The sequence below is a fragment of the Salvia splendens genome, chromosome 4, assembly GCF_004379255.2.
Source record: "Salvia splendens isolate huo1 chromosome 4, SspV2, whole genome shotgun sequence".
NCBI lineage: Eukaryota > Viridiplantae > Streptophyta > Magnoliopsida > Lamiales > Lamiaceae > Salvia > Salvia splendens.
In genome coordinates, this window is record NC_056035.1 from 6,717,776 (window position 1) to 6,744,514 (window position 26,739).

A 26,739-nucleotide genomic window follows, 5' to 3' on the forward strand; every position below is an offset into this window, starting at 1 on the left:
CCGCCCACTTTCGCTTTCCCTTTATATCTTCCTTTGGCCTGATCAGCTCCACTGAACTCTCCTTGTTCTTAGTGGCTCTGTCCAGGCATAGACACTGGGGACACCGCAGGTGGGCTGGGGCTCTGGTATACCCTTCCCTGACCTCAGGGAGACTTCACTTATGTTTCTCACGCCCAGGCTGCTGCACCAGTAGCAGGGATTATCCCTTCGTTGCCTATCAGCTCTCCTAGCGACATGGCAACTTGAGATAGTTGTTTCGTAAGCATGTCCACAGCGCTGCCCTATGCTTCCTTCTGAGCCTCCTGAATTTCTCGCATCGCATCATTAGGTTGGTGCGGAACTATCATTTCTCCTGGACCTTCATTGGGGTGTCGGTTATACCTCTGATTTGACGGCCCCCCACCATGGTTTGGCTGAGCGTAGTCAGATGGCCCATAGTGCTCCGGCTGACACTATGGCTGGTTGTGCTGTTGGTTACCTCTTTGATGCGGTGGAACATAGCTAACCACCTAGTTGTTCGGTTGTCTCTCCTGGTTGCTTGACTGGGGGCCTTGATGTCTGTAGCCCCAGTTTCCCTCCTGCTGTCTGCTTGACCAGTTAGGCTGTCCTCCACTGGACCAATTCCCTTGATGACCGCTTGACCAATTGCCTTGTGGTCTACCTGACATCCTGTTCCCTCCGTTGTTTGGTCTCTCTTGATTTCGAGCGGGCTAATTGGGCTGCCTCTCTGAGGTTTGTATTTGTTGTGTGGACGGTTAAGGCGGTTGGCTTTGGTTCTGATCACTCCACAGAGCATCCCTCTGCTTTCCCTGGATCCAGTTGTCGTTTGCGTTCCAATGGCCGACGACATTCACTTGAGTTTGCGGCTCCACTTTAGGTGGGAACTCGCAAGTAATAGTAATGGTGCTCCTCCGGCGGTGGTGGCACATAAGGCTTCTCCTTGGGTGCAGGCGGTGGAGGCGCTCTGGACTTTTCTACTGCCTCTAGCAGCTTCTTCTCCATCTGCTCAAATCGAGCCTCTAGCTTCTCATCACTTCTTGTCTCTGCTGTGTGTACCGCTCCTCGTCTGTATTGGCCACGGGAGGTTTCATATGATCTCTTCGCTCGATTAGCCTCTCTAGAATACTCTTCGCTTGACTGAATGGGGTTTTTGAGAAATCCTCTTGGGCTGCTAGGTTGAGGTCGTTCTTGATGTCCACTGTGAGTCCGCCATGGAAGGTTGAATAGACCTCACGATCTCCCATCTTGTGGTTGGGGCACGCTTGAAGTAGTCCCTGGAATCTGTCCCAGTATTGGCCCGAGGTTCATCATACTCCTGTCTCGCCTCTGTGATCTCTCTCTTCAGGGCGCTCGTCTTCGACGCTGGGAAGAAGCGGTCTAAGAATATCATGTGAAAATTCGGCCCATGTTCTGATTGATCCCTCTGGCAACCTCGACAGCCAGACTCCTGCATCGCCCTTCAAGACGAAGGGTATGGCCTTGAGCCTATAATCCTCTGATGTGGATCCAGCATGCACGGGCTGAATATCACAGTATCCACAAAATTCTTCCAGAAAGGCGTAAGGACATTCCTTCGAGAGGCCATATAAATTTGACAATACGGCTAACACCCTGATTTGATCGCGATAGTCCGCATTCCTGGAGTAATAGCGATGGCATGGGTGGGCTCCTTCTCGTCGTGGGCATGTAGGGAGCCAATTCCTGAATCATTGTCAACGGGGGCCATCTCTGCTTCTGCTTGCTCAAGTGGTGGTGGCTTAGGTGGTGTGTTCTGTTCTCCTTCTTCCTCACTGGTCAATTGCTCAACGGTTGCTGCTGCTGCTAACGCGGCTCTGTATCGAGTGGTAACAACACCGGCTTCCTGGACTCGCCAATGAGCATTTGTATCTCTGTATATGAGAGGATGATTCCAGTGTCCTCCGCGGTGGTACCTTCTCATAAAAGGAAAGAAAAAATAAATTAGAAAAGAAGGAAATAAAACTATTTACACCTATGAACTAAACACATCCATGTAATAACACCATGTTTCCCCGGCAACGGCGCCATTTTGGTGGCTCGATAGGTGGTACGCGCAGATGGATCAAGCTATATATAAGATAACCGAACCGAGTGGATCAATTAGCAAATGTCGTTGCCACTTGATCAAGGCGTTCTCTCTCGTTCACCCAAATATATTTATAACTCCCAGGCGTGCACTACTTTAACAATAAAGCGGAAAGTACAAGGTCGATCCCACAGAGAAACCGGTGTGTTGAGTGTGTGAATAGTGAACAGGGGTCGGCTGCTGCCACACTTTAAATTGGGAGTTTTTAACTATTGGATTAAGGGACTCATCATGTTGGAAAATAACTGACGGATCAAGTAAGCGATAATCTCAAATAAAGACCTAACTCACTAAAGATGCTTCGGCACTACAAATCACTTTGTCATTCAACATAGTTAAACACAAGATCGAGAATTTTAAAGTTGAAGCTAAACTGGAATAGTAAACAAGATCCGGAAACAAAATAACTTCGATTTTTATAAAGATTTCAAACTTGGAACTGGAGAGTGCGGAATACAAGCAAGAGTCTACGAAACAAAATGAAATTTAACTAAGCTAACAAGTTCAGAAAGCAAGAAAGTAGGAAAGCGAATAAAGCCGAGAAGCTCTCGGTCGGAACTTGAGACAACGCCGAACAGATATTGATTTCTCTGTCGCGCTCCCTTCGGTCGCTCTCTTCTAACTAACCATTACGATTATCTAACTAAGCTATCTTTGGAACTGGCGAAAAATTGGAACTGGAAACTAGACTAAAAAGAAAAGCTAAACTAGAAGCGGAAGGGATATTATTTTAATGGCGCTGCATCCTCTATTTATAGCTCCTCGCAGCAATCTCCAGCTAGGATAACAATTTTGGCAGCGAATATTCGTCCTTGCTGGGATTGAGCGCCTCATCGATTGATACGTGCCATTCTTCTAGAATGCAGCGGTTCTTCAATAACGGAATGGGGATTTGGCTTCGTCTTTGCGTTTTACGCATCAACACGTGCCCCCTTCTAGAATGCAAGTACTTGATGATCGCCATCCAGCGCATCAGCCCCACGTGTCTTTCTTCTGGAATGCAGTGGTCCCCCGTCTAACGGCTTGATTACCCCCTTGATCAACTCTCCTGCTTTTTGGCCTTTTTCGCCTTCTGCGCCAACTTGATCAGTTTGGCCTTATTGCCTTTGGTCAAGCGGCATTCCTGCACAATTAACACTTGCTTTGCGCGATAAACTGATCAAGTAGCATACATTTTACCCTTAAACCGATGTATGAAATAGGCCTTATCATCCACTAATTCTACTTTAACTACCATTCTCCTCATCTCTTGTACTTTATCGTACCATTTTCCTCATCTCTCTTACTTTACTAATTTTCTTTTAATTCACATGTCATTCTCATCCGCTCATATTCAGATTTTTATAGGATGGAGGGAGTATAAGAAAAAGTTGAACTACTTATTTTTATACAAAACTGAAAAGATCACATACCATTTTTTAAGTTCACTATTCTTAATTTCTTGATCTATAAAAAATTTCAGCGAGCGTATTAGTTGTCTCAATAATTGGGAGTTCGCATTAACGTCCCTCTCCCGCACACATAAATTGCTAGTAAAATTTAATGCGTTAAACTCCGAAATCAAATTTGGTCACTCTAAGCACACAAATATTAATGATTTGAAAAAAAATTGCTTACAAATTTTTAATGTGTTTAATTTCTTGTAATTATTTTCCAAAGGATGATCAATTAATGATTTATTTGGATTGTATATCATCGAAAAACACATTGATAGGTTTTGAAAGAGGTTACCGGAGAGTGTAAATAATTAAATATTAAGACGGGATATTTAAGCTTTACAATGTCAACTTTGCATTTTACCGAATTTGATTATAAATAATGGATAGTGGGCAATATAATTTTGTTAAAATGACATATTTATAAAATAAAATTTCAAAATGATGAGAAAAATGTCATGATTATATTCCTATTTTTAAAATGTAACACTTATTAGGAAAAAAGGGACAAATTTTCAAATGAAGGCGAATCACAACGAAATTAATAAAACTAATGACACACTTTGTAATCAAGTAATTAAATCAATTCATGTGTATGACTCGTAATCTTTAACTGTGTGTGCTGTGTAAAACTCTAAATTGTACTGTACGTCCTAGTAGTAACTCAAAAAGTAGCATATCATTTTAAATAGCACTAGATGAAATTTGTTAAACATAACGCTTCATTTTAGTAGTACTAATAAATTTTTTTTAGGGATGTCAATGTAACCCGAACCCGCAGGTCGGCCCGAATAAACCGATAAAAATACAGGGTTAGGGTTGTAATTTCGCAGCCCGAATTTAAAATCGGGCCATTCGGGCTGACCCGTTCGGGTTAGGCGGGCTGACCCGTTCGGGTTACGGGTCGGCCCGTCGGGTTGAATGCTTCTGCACAGCGAGCAGTTTTTGTAACGGTCATAACTTTCTCTACAAAGCTCCGATTGAGGCGTGCAATATATCCACGCGAAGCTCTTTCGAAGACGAAGAGAATGATATGTATTAGAGGTTTATCAGACTTCAAAATCGCGAGAAACATTGACTCAAACAAGGCTGTTGTACATCCACATATTTTGTGTACATTTTCTAATCCATTTTCTATCATTTCTCAACAAACATGTAAACATACCAAAATATAGAAATATAATCAAAATCGTCCAAGACAACCCTGTAAAACCATGCAAAATCCAAATACGTCAACCGACTATATAAGATCACGAAAAAAATCACTATGTGGTTCATGGATTCATAAATACTCGTATATAAAAGCTTTCTTTTAGTATATTTCCAATATAATAGTGCAAAGTGTTTTGACGCCGCTTCGTCATTGAATTATGAGTACTTTGATGATTATTAAAACAAAGCTACATTATTATTCGACTTATTTACAGCTAGAATAAATTAAATTTGACCAATCATAATTCAAGAAAACTTAGAGTTACTCCAATTAGCTAGCATCTTGATAACTCACTCTTTAACAATTCAAAATATTTTTTTACATCTACGATGCACCTCTCACGTTATGAAAATTTTATTTAATTTTCTACAAATTGATTTATGTTTGAATTTTGAAACAAAGTGTTGATTTATGTTTTAAATACAAAAACATAAACATACTATTGATAGATATTTTGTAAATAATTATGTAATGAATAAGTTATTTAAATTTAAATAACTTAATCTTTTTTAAAAATATTAAAGAAAATTAAAAATATGTATTTCATTGTTGAATGATTAATTAAAAATATGTATATAATTAAAGAAAATTTAAAATACTTATTATTTTTTTGAAAATATTAAAATAATTAAAAATACTCATTGGCCCGAATAACCCGGTGGGTTAGCCCGAAACCCGAAGGGTTAGGATTAGGGTCAAACTTTTATAACCCGAAAAAATCATAACCCGAATAGCCCATACCCGAATGGCCCGACAACCCGAAAGGGTTGGCCCGAACCCGAACGGGTTGGCCCGATTGACATCCCTAATTTTTTGTATTTGAGAGAGTGACCTGTCAAAATAAATTGAAGCAGTAGAGAATAAATAGAAATTAAAGGCAGGTAGTTGTATAAAGTAAGAGGAAAAGATATATATTCGAGTATTACTATAGAAAGTATAAAAACTGGAAAATTTTGATAAATTAATAATGGAAAGAATGGGCCTCCCCCATCACTCCTCCACCTCACCTTCACCATCTCCACTTCTTCTCCAATCACCTCCCCACTCTCCACCACCCCTTCCGCCGCCGCCGCTGCTGCCCTACCGAACTTCACAATCCACAGTATACATTAAATTTTCTTCATAATAACAATATACTTATATCCAGGCTGAGATAAATATATGGACGAAATGTATGGGTTTGATTCGGCGGGAGATTACTATCCGGAGAATATGATGATGCCGGAGGACTACAATCACAACCACTACCATTCTCCGATGTTGTTTAATTCGGATGAATTGGGGTTCCAGTGCTCTGTGGTATCTCAGGATTCAGCTTCTGTGAATGTCCAGAATCAAATAGTAGATGAGGATGATTCGAGTTTGATCAAGGCCAAAATCGCTTCACATCCTTCCTATCCAAAATTGCTCCAAGCCTATATCGATTGCCACAAGGTTCCATCATCAAAACACACTTGTTCTTTTTCTTCTTCTTCTTCTTTGTTATTTTGTACTACAAGTACTTACTAGTTATTTTGTGTGTGGTCACTGGTCAGGTTGGAGCTCCCCCAGAAATAGTGTCTGTGTTGGATGAGATCATGGGAGAAAACGACTTGTGCAAACAAGACGCTGTTTCCCTTCGCACACAGACTGATCCTCACCTCGACGACTTCATGGTCTCTCTCTCTCTCTTCACTGCACACGCACGCCTCACACTTGTTTCCCTTTCAACTACACGCACGCACACACATATAGTACTCCTACTAGTCTTCTTCTGCAACTTTTCAATTAATTGATTTTCTTCTTCTTCTTCTTCTCTATAAATGAAGCAATCCTACCGCGACATACTGGTCAAGTACAAGTCGGATCTGTCGCGGCCTTTCCACGAAGCAACCTCTTTCCTCACCCAGATTCAAACGCAGCTCCTCAATCTTTGCAATGGTACTCGTCTCATAATCTCTCTCTCACACACCACACGCACAATCACAAACACAAATACGCGTTATGATATGCAACCATGTGTTGATTTAACCATTTATGAGCTAAGGACAACTGCGCTGCTGATTACGAAATATTCCCTGCGAAAACCCTAGAATTGAAAGAAAGGGCCTCTCCCAATCTAAATCTGAATCCAAAATTATGTGTTTCCAATGTCCGTAACTATTCTAGGAAAGTGCAAACCTTAAACCGTTAAGTCTTTGCTTCTGCTACCACTGTTACGCTCCTTTCCCCTTTTCTTCATCAGTTTTTTTCTGGGTTTCCCACTTCTCCATCCCTGCCCATTTATTTTTTGTCGTTTAATTATACCTTTTTCCCTTTTCTACCTTCGTCTTTGTTTCATGTCAGGGGAAATTAAAGCTTCAAAATATGCACGTTCATTTGCTAGAGATTCTGATTTGACCTATCATTCACCACAGTACGACTCACTTCCCTTTTTTTCATTTTCTTGCCACAGTAACATTTTTCTTTTAATTACTCACATACAATGCTACTAAATGAGCAACTCATTTAGGTTAATATGGACTAATTTCACTTGTGTGCATAATATGTAGCCATAACTTATTATCCAATCAATTATTTCCTTATTTTGTGTATAATGTCCGGCTCATAGCGTATTAGATGCACTATGGGGGAGGCGAGCACAATGAAAAATTGCAATTGGAGTTAAACTTATCCGGGAATTGATTCCGTATAATAAATAAAAGTGTTAAATGAACATAAATTTAAAGATTGAGCCACGATGGACTCTTCTCGATGACCCTCTTGTGTGGTGTAGTGTTACATTGCAAAAGATAAATAAGAGCAAGTTGAAATAGAAGACTCCGAATTGAACTAGCGTATATTTATTGTGTACATTAATTTACCTGCCTATGTAACAAATCTCAGGTGTTGCACTTGTATATTGTATACTATTCAACTCTCTCTCTCACACACACACATACACTAGGTAGCTTGTTGGATATTTGATTTCATAGATAAAATCATAGTAAGTGTATCTTGTTGGATATTTGATTTCATAGATAAAATCATAGTAAAAGTGAAAGAAGGCTAGATAAGAATGCATGAATGACTGTCTCATGATAAAGATCTTACAAATTTTATTTCACATGTTACAGGAAATTGACAAGTAGTTGTTGCCATAATAATGATAAGGTGAAATTGAATTTATAAATTTTCATATATAGGAGATAGAGGCTCCAAGTTCCAACAAATCATGTGTTGAACGAGCGTGCATGAAATAAGACAAGATATATAAATAACATGTGAAAAGCGTCAAGTGGTTTATTAGTTGGCAGTTGAAGACATTGCCTTCTATGTTAGTGGTAGTTGCTCCCTCCATTAAATGATTTTAAAAAGAAAAAGATGATGTACATGCACAGAATATAACAATTCATCACTTAACTTATGAAAAATCTATCCTTATCATAAGACTCCAATTACTATGAGAATCTCATCACATTGTTTAATAGCCATATTTAAATATTATATACTCCTATATTGGATATGATTTTCTTGTTCCTTCCTTCTTTTCACTTGTACATAGATTACCGAGCTTGAGCTATAGTTAATTGTAGTTAAGTACACTTGGGATCTGTTGCATGCACAAAGAATCTGGGATTGTTGCAGCCTGCAGGGCGTGGAGGTTATTTATATATGTTGTGCAGCTTTAGATGTTGTGCTAATCTAAGAATATTAGTTAATTAGTGATAACACGTAGATAAAGAGATTGAGCTCGTTTTCGTTTGGTTGACAAGGAATCATCCTTTTAAGTTGGAAGTACAAGTTTATTTTCCAGATGTGTTAATTTTGGAGCACATTTTCACGTGCTTACGACACCAGTAACCTCATGGTGCTGTCTGCATTTGGAATTAATTTGATTCGCTTTTCTTGCTTTATTACTTTCTTGATCATCATCATCATCATCATCATTATAAACTGTTTTTCATGTGCCTGACTTGGATTCTGTCAAAAAACTCGAGGATGTGCATTATTTGTGTTGTTTCTACATGCGTGTGTTGTGATTTGTGTGGTATGGTTTCTTTGTGCATTTGGCCTTGCAGCGCTCATTTGTTTCCAAATTTTGCTCTTTCATCATCCCTAGTTTCTATTGACCCAAATCAATAAATTGGTGTGAATAACACTTCCCTTATACAGCTTTTCAAACCCATTTCTAACATGCTATCGAGTGTGGGGAAGTCATCTAATCATTCCGGCCCACACATTGCGCATATAGACCAAATTAAGTGGACTTAGTGCCTAAATCAGAGATGATCAAATTAAATAGTAGTGTAGTTGAATTGAGAGTGTTGTAAAAACGTAGTATGGAATGGGTGGGATGTGGATGAATTGGAAGGAAGTAGAACAACCTAGTGGAGAGTATGGTGGCCAAATAATTGAGAGAGAGAGAGAGAGAGAGAGAGAGAGAGAGGACACGCTTTAATAGGTAAAAACCCGGATAGCGCGGGTGGTCGTATATTCACATGGACGCCCGGGGTTTACGCTGACGCAGGGGCCCTTCCACTCTTTCATTCATACTTGGAATTAAATTAAAAATATACTCCTACTACACTAATACTAATAATTTCATACACAAGGTTTGATAATTTATATAAATTCATGGTGCACCGTGGCCCATCACTAGTGATGTCAGAATTTAGTCGACGAAAATTGGTCGCCCCGGTTTGGGGCCCAATAGAATTAGTGGAGTATGAAATTAATTGGTGTTGTAATTTGGGTTTAGATGAAGGAGAAGGAGAAGAGACGGAGTTGATAGAAATGCAAGATGCAGAGACGAAGAGGGAAGATCGGCAGTTGAAGGAGAAGCTGGTGCGGATGTATGGGAGCCATATCAGAAGCCTGAAGCTTGAATTTTCAAAGAAGAAGAAGAAAGGGAAGCTGCCAAAGGAGGGCAGGCAGACTCTGCTCGCTTGGTGGAATTTGCACTCCAAATGGCCCTACCCTACGGTTTGCTCTCTCTCTCTCTCTCTCCCCTTCAACGCGTCGCTACTAATTTTTTTTATTGCAGGAATCGGATAAGATTGCGCTTGCTGAGACAACGGGTCTGGATCACAAGCAGATTAACAATTGGTTCATAAATCAGAGGAAGCGCCACTGGAAATCGCCCGACAATATGCTTGCGGTTGCGGATAGGAGGATCACTACCCCACATTAACATTTCTCTCTTCTTCTATATTGTTCCAATTTCCCATACCATACTCTCTAAATTTTAAATAAACTACACTTTTATCATTTTTTTCTTTTCTTCTTCGCCATTTTTATGAGTATAATAAGATCTACTCCATACTACATATTTCTCTCTCTAATAAGTTTACTTTGCACTAATTTTGTTAACTTTGATCCTGCCATTCTACAACTCAAATAATCTCTACATGCATATCACTAATTTTATTTTTCTATATTTGATCAGTCTTTTTTCTTATAGCATAGTCAATTTTTATTTTTCTTTTTCTTTTCATAATTAATTATGGTATCATATTCTCTTGCCTTATCTATAACACAAAAGGAGAACTGAATCTTTTTATTCGGTCCATAAACATGCTAATTCATTTTATTTATATTGAACATGTAAATTTAAAAATATAAGACAATTTTTTGGTTATTATTATTAGTATGCAGTTGTGTACATGAACAAAAAAAATAATAAAAAAATCTCAGACCAACATTACTCATCTCATGGTGTTTGCTACCAACATATATATAGACCGTTATGAGAACATGATGCAAATCCACAATCCATGTCACCTCGGATATAATATGCTGTGGGAAATGGTTGCAACTGAAGCTGCACCATTCCCATAATGGCTGGGAACCTCACTAAGTTCCATTGTGGTGTCATCCAAGAATGGGGGGCTGGTTGATGCAGCCCAGTTCTGCTTCATTCACCAGCATTTGCATCACTCTCGACATCATCGGCCGCAGCAAAGATATTTCTTGAGTACACAATAGACCTATGTGAACCACTCTCACTGCCTCATCTTTCTGCTGCTACTCACTCAACATTAGGTTAGTGTCAAAGAGCTCTTCAACTCTCTTTTCTTGGAAATGCTTCCATGCCTGTTTTGTTCAAAAGTCAAAACACTTCATTATCTTATACTACTAATACCCTTACTACAATATCCATGTTTGTCATGAAGATTAAAACATTAACTCACAATATAGATCAAGCTATCAGAGTAGTCTGTGTGTTTGCTTCTGTTGTTCTGCCTGCCCGTTACTATTTCCAGCAGCATCACCCCGAAGCTATACACATCTGCCTTCTCAGTCAGCTGCCCATGTGCCAAATACTCTGGTGCCGTATATCCCCTGCTCATAAAAGTTCATAAAAATACATATATAACATAACACAGCTAAATGTAATATAGAAAACACTTAGAGTCCCTGCTATGGTAGTGCTGATATGAGTCTTATCCTCCTGAAACGACCTAGCCAATCCGAAATCTGCAATTTTTGCGCCAAGTCTGGAGTCGAGGAGGATGTTACTAGCCTTGATGTCTCTATGAATGATCCGCGTGTTGCTGTTCTCATGAAGGTACGCTAACCCCTCAGCTGTTCCTAGAATGATCTCCAGCCTCGTCTCCCACCTCAACGCATTGCCTCTGCTCGAATTTGCCCACATTCCACATCCATTAATCACCACCATGACTTTAAACATTCTAGTCTACCTACAACTTACCAAAGATGAAGCGGTCGAGGCTCTTGTTTGGCAAGTACTCGTAGACAAGTAGGCTCTCGGGTCCTGAGCAGCTGCACCCCACCAACCTCACTAGATTCTTGTGCTCTACTGTGCTGATGATCTTCACTTCGTTGTAGAAATCTGCTGCTCTGTGTTTGTTATTGAAGTAGAGCCTCTTCACTGCAATCTCCCTCCCATCTGCCATTACTCCTTTATATACAGAGCCAAAACCGCCTTCGCCAAGCTTGTTAGCCTCGTCGAAACAGCCAGTGGCTTTCTCCAGAGTCGAATATTTGAAGTTCAAGCTGCTGTCGTTGAGGCTCTTCACATATCTCTCTGCTTCACCACAACCTTTTCTCTTCCTTTGGATCTTTATCTGATTGCAAAAATAGACCCCAAACATTTCTCCAATGGCAACAACAGCACCGACACTAACCGTTGCTATTACAATAACTATCACCACCCCTGTATTATAAAGTGTGTTTGTTAGGGAAGATAATTAAACAAAACATGATAGAACACACATTTTCAAGTCATATAATAGATAATGCGTAGCTTAGTTGGTAAGACGTTTAGAGGTTTGAATTCAATTTAGTAGATGTGAAACCATTATTAATATTTTAAAAAAAACAATAAGAATGCACATTTTAGGTCCAAAAAGAAAAATGGAAGTAGGAAACTAATGTTTGTTATCACACTACCTCTTTGACTCCGATTCCGAGGAACAGGATTCATGAAATCACCATCGGAATACCTCAGGAAGCAGCCGGTGTTCAACGCCCTGCCATCGGAGGAAGGCAAGCACCGCAACACAGAATCAGAGGCGTTCTCAAGACAAGCTCTGCAAGCTCCGGCGTCGATAGTCCTCCAGCATTCTGCCGAAACATACGCCGACTGATTGGCCTCAGCCACACGCGCCGCCCGCCCCCACCATTGACAGCGTCGGAAACCGCCTCGGACACAGCCTGCCTCGCGGCGGCCTTGAACGCAGAGGGATCACGATCCCTCCGCGTGGTGTTGCCGCTGAGTGCGCGGTCTCCTGGGCCGGCGTGCTCGCGGAAGAAGGGGTAGTTCTCGGCGCGCATGAAGCAGCCGTCGAGGAAGATCCTGCCGCCGTTGGAGGGAAAGCACTGCGGCAGGAGGGTGCGGGCGCCTCGGCGTAGCAGAGGACGCAGTCGAGTAAGGAGAGATCGCCCAAGCATTGGGCGAGGCCGTAGTTGGCGTCGGGTCCGAAGCCGGTGATGGCTTGGCCGAAGCCAGGGGATCGCATCTGCGCGCTCATGGTCTCCATGGTGGCCACGAAGTTGGGCACGTAGAGAGTGGCGTTGTGCTCCGCCTGCTTCCCGCACATCATTTTAACCGTTTCCGATCTCGGCGAAGCCAATGCTGCGTCGGGATATAGCATGGCTGAAACTACTACTATCGCCGTCAAGATTGCTTCCTCAAACATCGTGGCTGAATTATTTCACCAGTAGAGATTGTTTGATACTACTCCATTTGAGAAGAATAAGAAGAGAGATGATTAGGGGACCTAACTGGAAGTATTCACACTGGAATTTCAATCTATAACAATGATTGTAGCGCCGGCCACATTAATTTCAAGAAACCGATATAGGGCCCCACTTTTAACTTCAACTACGGCTACAATTACACACACCACCACCAGCCTTTCACATCGCTCCAACTATAAAATTAATAATATTCATAATTCACGTGAACGATTAGAATTACTTTCTGGTGAGAGTGAGACCATATTCATTATTCAAGATATTAAATCTGCAATTAATGCTCTGGAAGTATATTGAAAAGATTAGATTATGATTATATTTGGTGTATTTCTTTCTTCTTCTTGCATCGTTAGAATATCCATGTTCACATTCTCTGATACTATCATCAAATGCTACTTGCTCAACATTTGTATTAGAGGTGTTACTCTTAGGATCTTAACTTCAAATTTATACGCAGATTCTCTGTTTGGGTGAATTACTTATTAGCTTTGGATTCGGCCCACTGGAGTTGGTTGATGAAATTGATTGTTTTAGTTTTAGGAATTAATACTTCTGTATATTTGTGCATTTTGGGAGAGAACTACTTTGACTCTAGTAGGCCAACAGGGAATTAACTTGTGCTAGTATTTTTGTTGGCAAACACAATTTTAAGTTAGGAATTAACATGTCTTCTCTCAACTATACATATATACACCACAAACTTTGGTTGCTTAATGGTAGACCGTAGACTCAGTGACAATGAGAATAATACAGCAAGTGCAAAAAAAAGATGCTGATTTCATGTACATATGTACTACCTTAGCTAACCTTGTCACTGAAACCGACATTAAATTATCTTGGCTCCACAATGCTCTCTGTTATTTCATTGTTACCAGAAGACTGCGTGTAAGAATCTGGCCTCCTAAACCGGCTGATAAATTCCGCAGAGGCGGAGTTGAGAAAGGGCGGCTGAGTTGGCTGATAAATGTCTCGATCACCGTTAAGCATCATCACCACCGTTGACATGGATGGCCGCATCTCTGCATTGGCTTGCACGCAGAGTAGGCCGATTCCAAGTAACCAAGCCGCCCCCTCTTCTGGAAACTTCCCCTTTATCGATGGATCAACTGCTTCTGTCACATTTCCCGACCCATACAGATCCCACACCTAATCAACAATGCCAAAAAATCATCATCAGTTTGGTTTGAGCCCTTTACAAACCACTAACCACTGAGCACAGGAAACAAACATACCATTTGGAGTATTGATTGAGAATTCTGAGAGAAAGCATTGTTCCTTGTCCCGGTCACCACTTCGATTACCACAATTCCAAAGCTAAAGACATCTGCTTTCTCTGTCAGCTTTCCACGAACTATGTATTCCGGTGCCATGTAGCCACTGATCAAATCATAACCAAAAGTATTATATGTGATACTATCATATATAACTTTGGACATAAGCATATATATATAGAGAGAGAGAGCAAGTGGAAATGGATAGACTCACAGTGTACCAGCAAGACCAGTGCTGATGTGAGTCTTGTCTTGTGGAAACATCCTAGCAAGCCCAAAATCAGCAATTTTGGGAGTGAAGTCCTCCTCCAGAAGCACATTGCTCAGTTTTATGTCTCTGTGTATTATCTTCAAGTTTGAGTTATCATGAAGATAAGCCAGACCCTCAGCAGTACCATTTATGATCCTCAGCCGTTGCTCCCACTCGAGAGGGGGAACATCCTTCCTAACTGGAGACAACCAAGTATTAGATCAATAACCTCCAAACTTGGAAAAAAAATGGATTAGCTAGGATTCAACTAGTACCGAATAGATAGTCGTGGAGGCTTTGGTTTGGCACATATTCGTACACAAGGAGGCTCTCGGGGCCAGTAATGCTGCAACCCAAGAGCTTCACCAAGTTTATATGATCCATATCTTTGATCAAATTAACCTCGTTAAAGAAATGATCAGCCCATTGCGTCGTGTTGAAGAATAGCCTCTTCACCGCAACAGTCTGGCCAGTTGGCAATACGCCTTTGTAGACAGAACCAGACCCCCCTTGGCCTAGTTTGTTCGAGCTATGGAAGTAACCCGTGGCCCTCTCTAGAGTTTCGTACGACAAGTTGATCTTCGACTTTGTAACAATGGACAACAGAGCACCTAGCTTCTTCTTCACTGTCACACCAAACACGTTATTTATCTCCCAATCCATTTTTGTATTGTACTACTAACAATCATATCAATTGATATACTCACTCACCTCTCCTTCGTTTAAGAATCTTGTTCCTCACAAAAAATGAAACCATAGCTACAAATAGCAGGAAAGAAAATGCAGCACAAGTTGAGGCAATAATAGCAGCACGGCGGCGAGTACCCCCTTACACATGACAAGATTAATTAAGAATCTAAATCTTACTAGTACTACTTAGGAGCAATGGAAAAGTCATAGTCACCTCCGTTTCCAGTGGGTGAATCGATGATGGAATTGTTGTAAAATTTGGTGGTGGAGAATCTCAAATAGCAGCCTGCATTGAGAGCTCTCCCTTCCACCTTAGGAGGGCAGGAATCAACTCTTGTAACAGCATCTTCTAAACAATCCACACAGCCACTCCCTCTCACAGATTCCCAACACTGAGCCAATCCGTAAACACTCAAATTGCCATCATTCACAAATCCAGTAAAAAAACCGTTATTCGTGGGGGCCACCGCCGTAACGTTCCTCAACAACTTGGAAACGTTATCCTTGAAGAGAGTCCGGTTCCCGGTAAAATCAGCGGCGGCGCACACGGTTCTATCGACGGAGCTCAAGCTCTCGTTGAAGAACAGGTAATCGTCGTACCTGAGGTAGCAGCCGTCGTAGAAGAGCCTGCCCCCTCTGGTGAGCCTCTGGAAAGGGAGGCAGCTCAGGATGTCGGTCTTGCACTGGGCGAAGCAGAGGTTACAGTCGTTTTGGGAGAGATCCTTCATGCACTCGCCCATGGTGTAGACGGTGTTGTTTCCCGTCCCGTTTATGACGGTGCCGTGCCCTTGCCTCGAGATCTCCGGCGAGATGGAAGCCATGCTGGCGAGGAAATTAGGGACGAAGAGTTGCCGGTCGGATTCCGGCGCTGTTTTGTTGCTGCATATTTGAGCCGCCTCTGTGGCTCTTGGCTCGCAGAGTGATTGTTTCGTGTTGGATACGATTAGTACAAGGATCACCAAGAGAGTTGAAGATGCCATTTTTTTTTATTACATCGGATTGGGATGTAGCCAAACTATGTATAATTATATCGGATTATAATGATGATGAAATCATGTTGGACAGACATTGACTTGGATTTTTTCTAAGTTGAAATCATGTTGGACAAACTGGTGGGGACCACGGTCCACTCACAAAAATTGAAGTCGGTTTTGATAGGAGATGACTCTATTTTGAATACTTGGATGTCAAATGACTAGGGAATGTATTTGTGTTATTCATCTTTGCAGAGTATTACACGCCATTTGTAGGCTTAGGAGTTAGGACTGAGCTGTACATACAAGACTAGAATTAGGGGAAGTATACGGTAAGGAATAAGGATCATTTGACATTTCCTTCTTGATTTACTTTTCAACACGATATATATATGAAAAATCTTCGACAAACTGGTCATGAGATAACGTGCGATTTCTTGACTAAATTAAAGAAGAAGAGAAGTTGAATGCAGGTATTCTTTGGCGTCCATCCCTTGCTATTGCTTAGTTTCAGAGATCCATGGTTAAGCCCTCAAAGGTAAGATTTTCATCATTATTACTGCATTTATTTTTAGTTGATGCATTACGGAATGGGAGCCCTAACTATTGCCCCAAAATGAATTCCTTCATTTTCTCTCCAGTTTATCATATTTTGCTTACTTAAATTCGTGTGTGAGTTTATGCTGATTTGATATATTGATGAAAAAACTGAGAGAAATACAAAAGTGCAACTCCCAACAGCATTGAATTTTGACTGTATGTAATACAAACACAACATATAGTAGAATTTAGAAAGAACAAGTTTTTACAGAATCACACTCAACAAGCCTATAGTACAAAAGCAAACAACATATATTCTTGAGTTGTCTAAAACAAAGCATAAGTAGTTTGTTTTACACATATGCATTTGGAGTGGCAAGAGTTGGTGTAGGTGCTGGTTTGCCCCTTTCGTTTCTGCTGTTCTCCGAGAATTTCAAGCTGGCGGTGTGGAAACCCCGGTCCTGCTCAGCTACAGTCCATTCAGACAGGTAGTAATCTTCCTCCGTGGCGCCTTTTGAAGACGGGCCACAGAACATCCCACCCCATTGTGGGAAGTGTATCAACATGATCACTAGGGTGCAGCACACTATCATCACCCCCATCAAGGTTATACCTGTTTCTGTAGTGTAGTGTGATCCTCTAAAAAAGATCACCTGAGTTAGAACCGCCCCCACGTTCCCACCACCACCCGTCATCCCTGATATGAACCCTAGTGACCTGCCACGAAATCATATTCTAGTTTATGAGGTCAGTTGAGATTTGTGAACTTCATACTGTTTTTTTGCAACTCATACCTTCTTCATACAAAAGGTGCAACCCCGAAGGTGAGGCCACACGCTGCTTGAACGAACACGGAGAATATCAGCATCACTGCTACTGATACCCCAAGAGATCCTACTTTCCCCAAAAGGACGCAGAAGACGCCTCCTAGCGTCTGCACGGTCCAAAGAGTCCAGAGCCTGCCCCTCATTCCATACCTCTTTGCCACGATATCTGATAGGATTCCTCCTCCTGGCCTGGAGAAGAGATTTGCTAATCCGAAACTGGCTGCTATGATCCCTGCAGTGTGGAGGCTGACATTGAATCTGTCGTAGAAGTACTGCGCGATTATGTTGTCTATTGTCAACTCAACACCAAAGCAGTAGCCATAGGTCAGTGCCAGGATCCATCCCCTGTAGTTTGTGACCGCGTGATACAAAACCTGCTTGAAACTATCCTTGTGCTTGTCTCCTGATTTGTGGAGCTGAGAGTAGTTCCCATCTGGCAAATCTTGGCCTAGAAAGAAAATTCCATATGCAGAAAGAGTCTGAAACAGACCAGGGACGAAGAAGGCGATCCTCCACGCTGTGAACTGTGGCGCGCCTATACGCTCAATCAAGTTGAACACCAGAGGCATGATCAGCTGAGTTGCTCCACCACCTAGGTTCCCCCACCCTCCGGCCACGCCATTGGCTGTCCCAACAACTTTAGACTAGAACAACGAGCTCATCCAGAACTGCGTTGACACGAAGGTGGCTAGGGAGAAGCCAGTGAAGAAGCGGACAAGGAGGAAGGAGGTGGGAGAATTGGCAATGGCAGTGCAGTAAACTGCTGGTGCAGTAAGAAGGGTAAGAGAGGCAGAGGCAAGGCGAGGCCCAACCAGATCACAGGCTGTCCCCATGGCAATCCTGGCAAACACTGCACCGGAAACAGCAGCTATGCCTGCATTCCCAATGTCGGTTGCAGTTAGGCCAAGATTTTCGCGGATGACTGGTAGCAGAGGCGGAGCAGCCAAACTAGAGACGAAACAGGCAAAGAAAGATATCCACGATAGATGAAACGCCCGCATGTGAGGCGCTGCCACTGAGAACAGCCTGAACTCGGTGGATTTGTGCTCAGAGTCCACAGGAAGTGCAAACTTCCTGTGACAAGTCTCTTCTGCTCCATTGGACACCTCCATTTTGGTATGATCAGTTTAGGATAGTGGGATCCTTTGCTATCGAATAGGTGACCAAATACGCTCTAGTTTCTATATTTTGGAGGTTATAGCATCAAAATCTTGGGATTATATAGCATCAAAATCTTGGTAATGGCATGTGAATCTGCATTTAGGTGTGGAGAGATTGGCGCTCAAGCTTGGATTTTTAATGCCTTATTGTGAACAAGTTTAAATCTTTTCTAATGTAGTGGGAAAAGGATGCTTCATGCTTGAGTTTGCTATTGGTTGCATCCATTGACTTTGGAGCTTGCTCACTAGGAATCTAAGAAATTGAAAGAGAATGTGGCAATGTGATTCTTTGACTTTGTTGGAGATTCCTCTCTTAGTACTAATTTAATTCTATTTTCATGCGTTTAATCATAATTAAGCCATCCCATTTTTATTCAATGAACATGAAACGCTCGACTTTCTTCTCATCAGTTTTCTGAATTAGTACGTGTTAAATCTACTTCTTTGTATTTGGATTTATTTTAGCAGTTAATAATGGTGTGAAGAATAACAGAGAGATTAAAGCTACGTTTTAATCAGAGTTGCATCACTTGCCCTTAAAGCTTTCATCACATATAACAGAGGGGGAAATTAAAAAAAAAGGGCTTCCATCACATAGAATATTAGTTTAAATCCTAAAATTAATACTCCATCAATTGTGTTATTACCTGAGGTCTGAGGTCGGGTCATATGAAATCCACTAACACATTTATAGGCACTTAAAGAAATGCTTTATTCAGTGGTTGAATATAGAATCTTGCAAGTATCTGATAAACAATTGATTGGATTGAGTCAATACATTGATGTCATTCATCCTTGACGACTTCACTTCTTATTACCTACTAACAAATATTATATGTGTAGTTTACCAATAATCCAAATTGGTGGTTGATCCCAGGATCCGAAATAGAGGGGGCTGAATAACTCTGTCTCTACCCGTCTGCTAACACAATTTCAATACTCCGTATTTACTTATTGGCTTGTCCCCCCATTATTTTTGGGACAAATATTCGTGGAAGGATGGAGTATTTTCATATTCTATTATCACTTTGTTTTGGTGTAAACTATTTTTATAAATGGCTGAACTTTTGAAGTGCAAATTTTGTTCCATAGTAATAGAGTCATTTTGCAATTTTGATACATTCTATTGTAGTGGAGTTATTTCTCTTTATTGTAAAAGTAACAAAATTCTTCGTACTTACTTTATTAGTACGTAAAAGAAACTCTTTCACTACCGTGGAACAAGGGTCTCTTTTATGTTAGCAGGGAGTTGTTGGGAAACACAAGTGTCTCAATATTTATATTTTCTTCCACACTTTATTGTTCATTTCCCATACTAATACTAGAAGAACTGAAATTCTAGTTCTTTTCAAATAAATTTGTCAATTTATCTACTGAAACAAAATACAACTAACCAAATCACAAATTAGTTAACAAAAAAATAATTAATCTAACCAAATAATCAAAACATTAGACTCTGATGTTCAAAACTTTGATTAAAGAGAATTAAAATAATTCAATTGCAATTGCCAGACAGACAGCTTGACAAAAGTCACACCAACAACATAAGACAATTTCAATTTTCATTCCATGCTTTCAGTTTCCAACAAATTTACCACAACAAAAAAAGCTAATTAGTGACGGTGGTCCATCCCTCAATACACTAATTAGTGATAGATTAGTTTATCACTAATACGAACTTACCATGGCAAGTCACCCTATGTTTTCCGTCGTTGGGTTAGTAACTTTAATGATGGACAACTTCGACAATAAAAAATTTTAGTGACAATCTTTTTAATTATGGTTTTATCCGATACTAATCTGTCTCTAATCCTATTTAGTGACAGATTTTTGTTGATTATTCCGATACTAAATAGCGAGTTTTTTTTATAGTGCCACAAAATAATTATACAAACACATTTTTTTACGTTCACACCCAACTCAACTAAGACGAACTCATCTGCTAAGGAAAAACAGTAGTGCGATTGAATATTTAGGATTGCTTAAAAGTTATTGTCATTTGTTCTTGCTAATGACATCTTGATTCTTGATTCAATTAGGTGTGAAGTGAGATTCGTCGGGAAAAGGATCTCCACAAAGTTGAGCATTTGCCAATCCAACACGTATTGTATATACATGTCACAGCGCCGCTTTCCCGTCACATCAAAACTGGCAACCGTTTTGGCTCCAAGGCGGACCAGGATCCTGCCTGGGGTTCATGAACCACAACGGCTGAGAGAAGACGAAGGCCTCCAATGAGTCCCATGTCCGGCATACTAAGAGCCTCCTTAACCCTGGCCCGGATTCACGCCCCAAGTCCCCTCAAAGTCATCACTCCCCTAAATTTGAGTCCCAGACTACAACTCCTCTAATCCCGCAGGCCTTATCCCAGGCACAACTATTAAATTGCATTATTCACAACTTCACCTATTTTACTCGTATAAATTAAAAACGTTGAACAATTATAACACGAGAAATTCATTTTTAATTCAAAAATAATAAATTATAAACTAAAATATTAAATTAAAATATTAAAAAATGCAAAAAAAATTACACTTCTTCCTCTTCCTCTCGCCCCTCTTCATCCTTCTTCAAAATGCAAAAAAAAAAAGCTCACACTCACCCTCTTCCTCTCGCCCCTCTTCATCCCTCTTCTTCCTCTCCCCCTCCCCCCTTCCTCTTCTAAATGCAAAAGAAACCCTAAAATTGGGGCCCGGGACGGGAAAAAGCTCTCCTCCAACGCCGGCCAGGCCGGACCCCGAGCGCGTCCCCAGGCCGCAACTGAGGCCCCAGGACCGACCTGGGCCGCAACTTCCTCTCCTCCATCGCGCGGGGCCGCGGGACGGGACCCAGGTGCGATCCGGCCTGGGGCGTTAAGGATGCTCTATCACTCCAACAAATCATTACAGTAAAGACGAAATTGATTGCGTTGCTAAATTTTGAAAAATCATCAAAAAATACGACGCAAAAAAATAGCATCCCCAAATATAGTTCAATTAGAGACGCATATATAGCCCAAATTATAATGCCAATTACAAATTAATGAAAAATAAAGATTAAAACAATTAACAATGGAACAAAACTCATAGAAACATAGTCCATCGTTCTCCCTCTCTCCCATCTTCCAATCCCTATCCCTGTAACTCTCAGCGGCGCGCCTCTGTCATTCCGCCGCCACCGGTAAAGGTCATCGTTCCCCCTTCATTATCAAACCCCTCCACTTACGATGTGTACGCAGGGGCAGACGCAGAAAAAATTGGGTGTAGGGGCTGAGCTTCATTATATATTTTTTCGGAGTAAAATATAATATATATATATATATATATATATAAATATTATACAATATAAAAACCGCAATCATAACAATCGTAAAAATGCATATATATTTAGTACGAACTAGTCCAAAATATATCTAATAAAAAGAACATGTCAGAGCTGTGGTTTTACATCTAAAGATGTGGCAACTGAATCCTACGTGTTCTCATTGATTGAAAACGTTATAAGATTCGTCTGTTATCAATAGTTCAAAACAGGTCCGTCTAAATATACACAATTAAACTGTCATTCATCCATTCATCTCTCATTAGTTTATATCAGCAAGATACTATCAACACCCACATCCACATAACATAAGTGTATTCTGTATACTAAACAATCACAATTCACAAATATTAGCTTGCAACTAACCATTGTTAAACTTGCAACTTTTCTATCAAAATATTAAAAAGACCAGAGATAGAATATAAAATTAACAACTTTAATAAACTTCTTACCTCACAATTTATGTAGAATTTGAATATTAATTTCTGTAAAGTCTCAGAGACTCAAACCTTCTTGCCGCAACCGCTCTGCTCTAAACCTCTAAACACTTCTGCCTGTATTCCTTTGATTTTTTAAAGTCCCAAAAACGTGTACCCACTTAAAATTTTAAACTCCCTTCTTCTCAAATTTTAATAAAAATGTGTGCCCATTTTTAAAAGTGATAGCACCTTTATAAAATTAAATAATGCATTCTCTATTTTTAAATGTTAAAAACGAGTTCAACATATAATTGTGGGGTAAGTTTGACTTTTACTTTTATAATTAATTAATTCACTTCTTAAATTACTCATCTTCTTCCTTACACTGCCAAACGTCATTGTTACATTTTTTTCCCTGCAGATTTTTACTTCTCTTTCTTTAATTTCAGCCCCACACAATTATTTATCACAAGATAATTTGTTCTTCAGTAGCATTGTTTGGTAAGGGCTTAACATGATTTTTCAAATTTTAGAAAAATTTGAAAGTAGAAAATTAAAAAAAAAATTGGGTAGCCCTACCCTGTGTCCATGCGTGTCCGCCCCTGTGTGTACGCAAACTACCGCGGTGACGTCTCCAAGCTCATCGATTGCTTCTTCGCTAAGCTCATAGAGGAGGGGGTGAAATTTCTCTCTGATTCGTGATTGGATTGGTAGGGGTCGATTTTGGTTGTGTTGTCAGTATAAATGTTTCGGTGCTTCATGCTTCGTTATTGTAGCTGAAATGCATGATTTCCATTTAATTGTGTCGGATTCACGTGTGCTACTATTTAGCAGTATGTTTATGTATTTTGTTTCAATTTTCAATTGCTATTATTTTTTCTCTTGATCACTTTGATAACTACTTTACTATTTGCGACAATCTGTTTTTTATAACTTAGAATATTGGATTGGATAGAAAGTAACACGTAAGATCACTTTAAACCCGAATAGCCTGTAGGTTAGCTCGAAACCCGAAGATTTAGGGCCAGAGCCGAAAAATTAACAACCCGAATAATCCGAACCCAAATAGCCCGACAACTCGAGTGGATTGGCCCGAACCCGAGCAGGTTAGCCCAATTGACATCCTTATATGGAATAGTTAGAGCTAAGGTTTTAACCACTAAAAGAAAAGGGGAAAAGGTAGTATTTCTGTTTATTTACTCTCAAACTACAATTAATCACGGTCCATAAATAGTTATAATGGATAAGCATGAATTAAGGATTAAGATGCTGCAAAAACCGTATACATGAAACTGAATCTAATTTTCAAAATTCCGTAAAAAAATAGAATAATATAAATAGTCGATTATCGAATCCGAAACCGTGAGAATCAAATTAATTCACCATACATATAGTTCTCATCGAATACATTCATACATGTAATAAATTCTCCAACAACGCAAAACCGTAATATTTTTCTTTCGAATTTCTAAAATTATTTCCTTAAAAAAAAGAAGAAAAACTAGTCCAACATTACAAGAGCTAGCAAGCATGAGAAGCACCATGTGGTTATGCGTTGCCGTCGTGGCCGCCGGGTTTATGGCCTCGGCCTCGGCCTCAGCGTCCTTCTGTGACACGGCGGACGACAAGGTTCTCTGCGGGCAACTGGTGGGCAGCGCGGGCACGTGGGCCAAGGCGATGACAAACGCGCTGAACGGCGTCCAGAAGCGAGCGGAAGGCGGGAAATCGGTGGCGGACGTGGTGGCGGCGAAGCTCCCGGCGGACGTGCTGCCGCAGACGAAGGATGCGATCGTGAGCACGTGCCATTGGGGGTACGACAACATCATGGACAACGTGAAGGAGTGCATTGAATTCGTGAAGGATGATCCGACTTCGGCACTCAAATCTCATCTCTCGGCGATGAGCTACTCCGATTGCACCGACGGACTCAGCGAGTTCAACCTCTCCGTGCCCGAGGCCACTCAGTTCGACGACGAGATGCAGAAGCTTAGCAGCGCGCTCTTGGCAGTCGCAGAGAAGAGGCCATGAAAAATGGATTTTGTTATATTATAACTCTGCGTCTTCTGGATTTACATACCTTAATTCAATATTGTATCATTGCATGGTTATGCCATAATTATTACTCTAGTAATATATTTCGTGTGAGAATGCAATGTTTTATTGAAAAAGAGATTGGAAATCTTATTTGGTGTGGGATGTCATTGTCATATCAACAAATCCATCTCGCCAACGGTTATAAATGGGTATTTCACTAAATATATCAATTATAAATAGCGTCATAGCGATACTTTAATGGTGATAAATAGCATCACTGTGTTCGGTGATGTCAAAAACATAACGATTACTTCCTCCCTCCTGGATTCCTGGAATACGAATCTTATTTAATTGTGGGATAAGTTTTAAGAAATATAAAGAAAAATGAGTTACATAAGTTAGTAGAATATGGAGCTCACTTATATATAGCAGTATTAGTTTTATAATAAAATGTGAGTGGAATAAGTTGATGGAATATGAGGTCTACTTACTATTTATGGTAAATATGAAATATGACTCTTATTGTGGAATAAATCAAAATGACAAAACATGACTCTTATCGTGGAATGAAGGGAGTATATTTTGAGAGCATAACTCGTGTGCTCGCCACATGGGAAACTACATCACTCATCTCTAATTAATAGTTTATGAATTAAACAAACATTTAATTATCCTAATAAATACACTAAATACTGCATTGTGATTCATGCGAGCATTTGCGCTCAACGCGTGAAGTTAATTACTTCCTTCCTCCCACAAGATTATGAAATTTTGATTTGACATATATGGATTTAATATACAATTGGTAAAATAAAGAAACAAGTAGAAAGAAAAAAATATTAAATTATTGTAAGTGAAGAATGTATCCTACCTCTTAAGAGAGAAAATAATTTCCAAAATTTAAAAATATATACTCCCGTGGGACGAATTACAAAGGAAATAATGAATACTCTAGTGGGACGGGAGAGTACTAGTTAGTGTCCTATATTTTAGAGTTTCATTATGAACTCAGGTATATTAAATCTTAAAGTTTATTTGTTATAAAAAAGTTTTATTGCTTCGAAAATCTTATATCACTAAAAAAAAACGCTAATTAGTGATGGCGGCTGACAACTCAATAACTAGTGACAGATAAATGACTAAAAAGCTTCAGTCACTACTAGTGACAGATTATTCTGTCACTAATACTAACTTACCATGGTAGCCGCATATGTTTTCCGTCATTGGGTGGGTATGTAACTTTAGTGACGGACAAATCGCCAATAAAAATTTTTAGTGACAAGTTTTTAAAGACGGATCTGCCGATACTTAATCTGTAGTAACCCTGTTAAGTAATTTCGCTGATTAGTGACGGAATAAATAACGAGTTTTTTTGTAGTGTATGAACGACTGAACGTTTAAGTAAAATACTCAATATTTGTAAATAATAAAAAATAAAATTTGAATGTTAACTTTTTTATTGTAAAATATTTTGAGAGAGTGGACTGTGAAGAAATTAGTGTTTGTAAAGTTGAATATCAAGCTAGAATTATGTACGGAATCTACGGATTTTCTATTTATAAGTAATTAAACTGGATTAGCTATTTAGGAGAATTAAAGTTCAAATACAACTCGAAGTAAATATCAAATGAATTATAGCTATTTGGTACTCCGTATATTAAAGTTCATATATCATCACACAAACAAATCCACTAATTAACAATTAATATATTTACAATATTTTATTAACCCTATTATATTATTATAATTAATTTCAAATCTTATAACCATACCCGTTGCCCGTTGGTGCTTATCGTTTCTATGTGGGTAAGAGATTTTAAATATTGTAAATAAATAGTACTCCGTAGGAGTACTAAAAGTAGAGATATTCACAATATTGTTATAGTAGAGCAATAGTAAATACAAGCACGGTAGGATAATTGCAAAATTAATCACCAATATATACACGATAAAAGCATATAAAAAAGTCCAATTGGAGTTATATTGGAGTTGGATATGGATTCGTCGTAACAGAACATAAATAGTTGTAACTGAACTATTGAAGTTGATATTGTTGTTGGAATCTTTATTAATTTTTAATGAAAGAAACACACCTCGTGTCTCTCATAATGCATACCAAGTCCGATCGTTCCGTAAAATTCCTTATAACCAAACTGCCACTACGCCAAATTATTTTCCCGGGCCTCACAATCAAATTCAACCTTTTCTTCAACATCGACAATTCCAACTATACGATAGAGAAATAATCCGGAAAGCCGGTTCTCCTCTGCTATAACAGGCTCGGCCGCACCTCCGCCTTCGTCGTCTACAAAGAATGCTTTTCCGACGATGCCATAAGAG

The 26,739-nt window shown here is 39.9% G+C and overlaps 2 protein-coding genes and 2 pseudogenes across 2 annotated transcripts; 1 reads left to right on the top strand and 3 right to left on the bottom strand.

The window, feature by feature from the left end:
* Nucleotides 1-5,693: 5,693 nt before the first annotated feature.
* On the top strand, nt 5,694-9,982 carry LOC121798216 (homeobox protein knotted-1-like 6). The gene is made up of 5 exons (XM_042197106.1): nt 5,694-6,187; nt 6,289-6,408; nt 6,562-6,673; nt 9,474-9,697; nt 9,759-9,982. Exons 1-5 carry the CDS (start codon nt 5,915-5,917, stop codon nt 9,903-9,905), a joined length of 876 nt encoding a protein of 291 aa, XP_042053040.1. The 5' UTR covers nt 5,694-5,914; the 3' UTR covers nt 9,906-9,982.
* A 409-nt stretch (nt 9,983-10,391) lies between these two features.
* LOC121798215 lies at nt 10,392-13,056 on the bottom strand (annotated as a pseudogene).
* A 523-nt stretch (nt 13,057-13,579) lies between these two features.
* Nucleotides 13,580-16,155, bottom strand: LOC121798214 (cysteine-rich receptor-like protein kinase 3). Its single transcript, XM_042197105.1, has 6 exons — nt 15,360-16,155; nt 15,167-15,283; nt 14,731-15,081; nt 14,420-14,654; nt 14,167-14,311; nt 13,580-14,080 (listed from the first exon to the last, which is right to left on the bottom strand). Exons 1-6 carry the CDS (start codon nt 16,123-16,125, stop codon nt 13,766-13,768), a joined length of 1,929 nt encoding a protein of 642 aa, XP_042053039.1. The 5' UTR covers nt 16,126-16,155; the 3' UTR covers nt 13,580-13,765.
* A 500-nt stretch (nt 16,156-16,655) lies between these two features.
* On the bottom strand, nt 16,656-18,598 carry LOC121800436 (annotated as a pseudogene).
* Nucleotides 18,599-26,739: the final 8,141 nt, after the last annotated feature.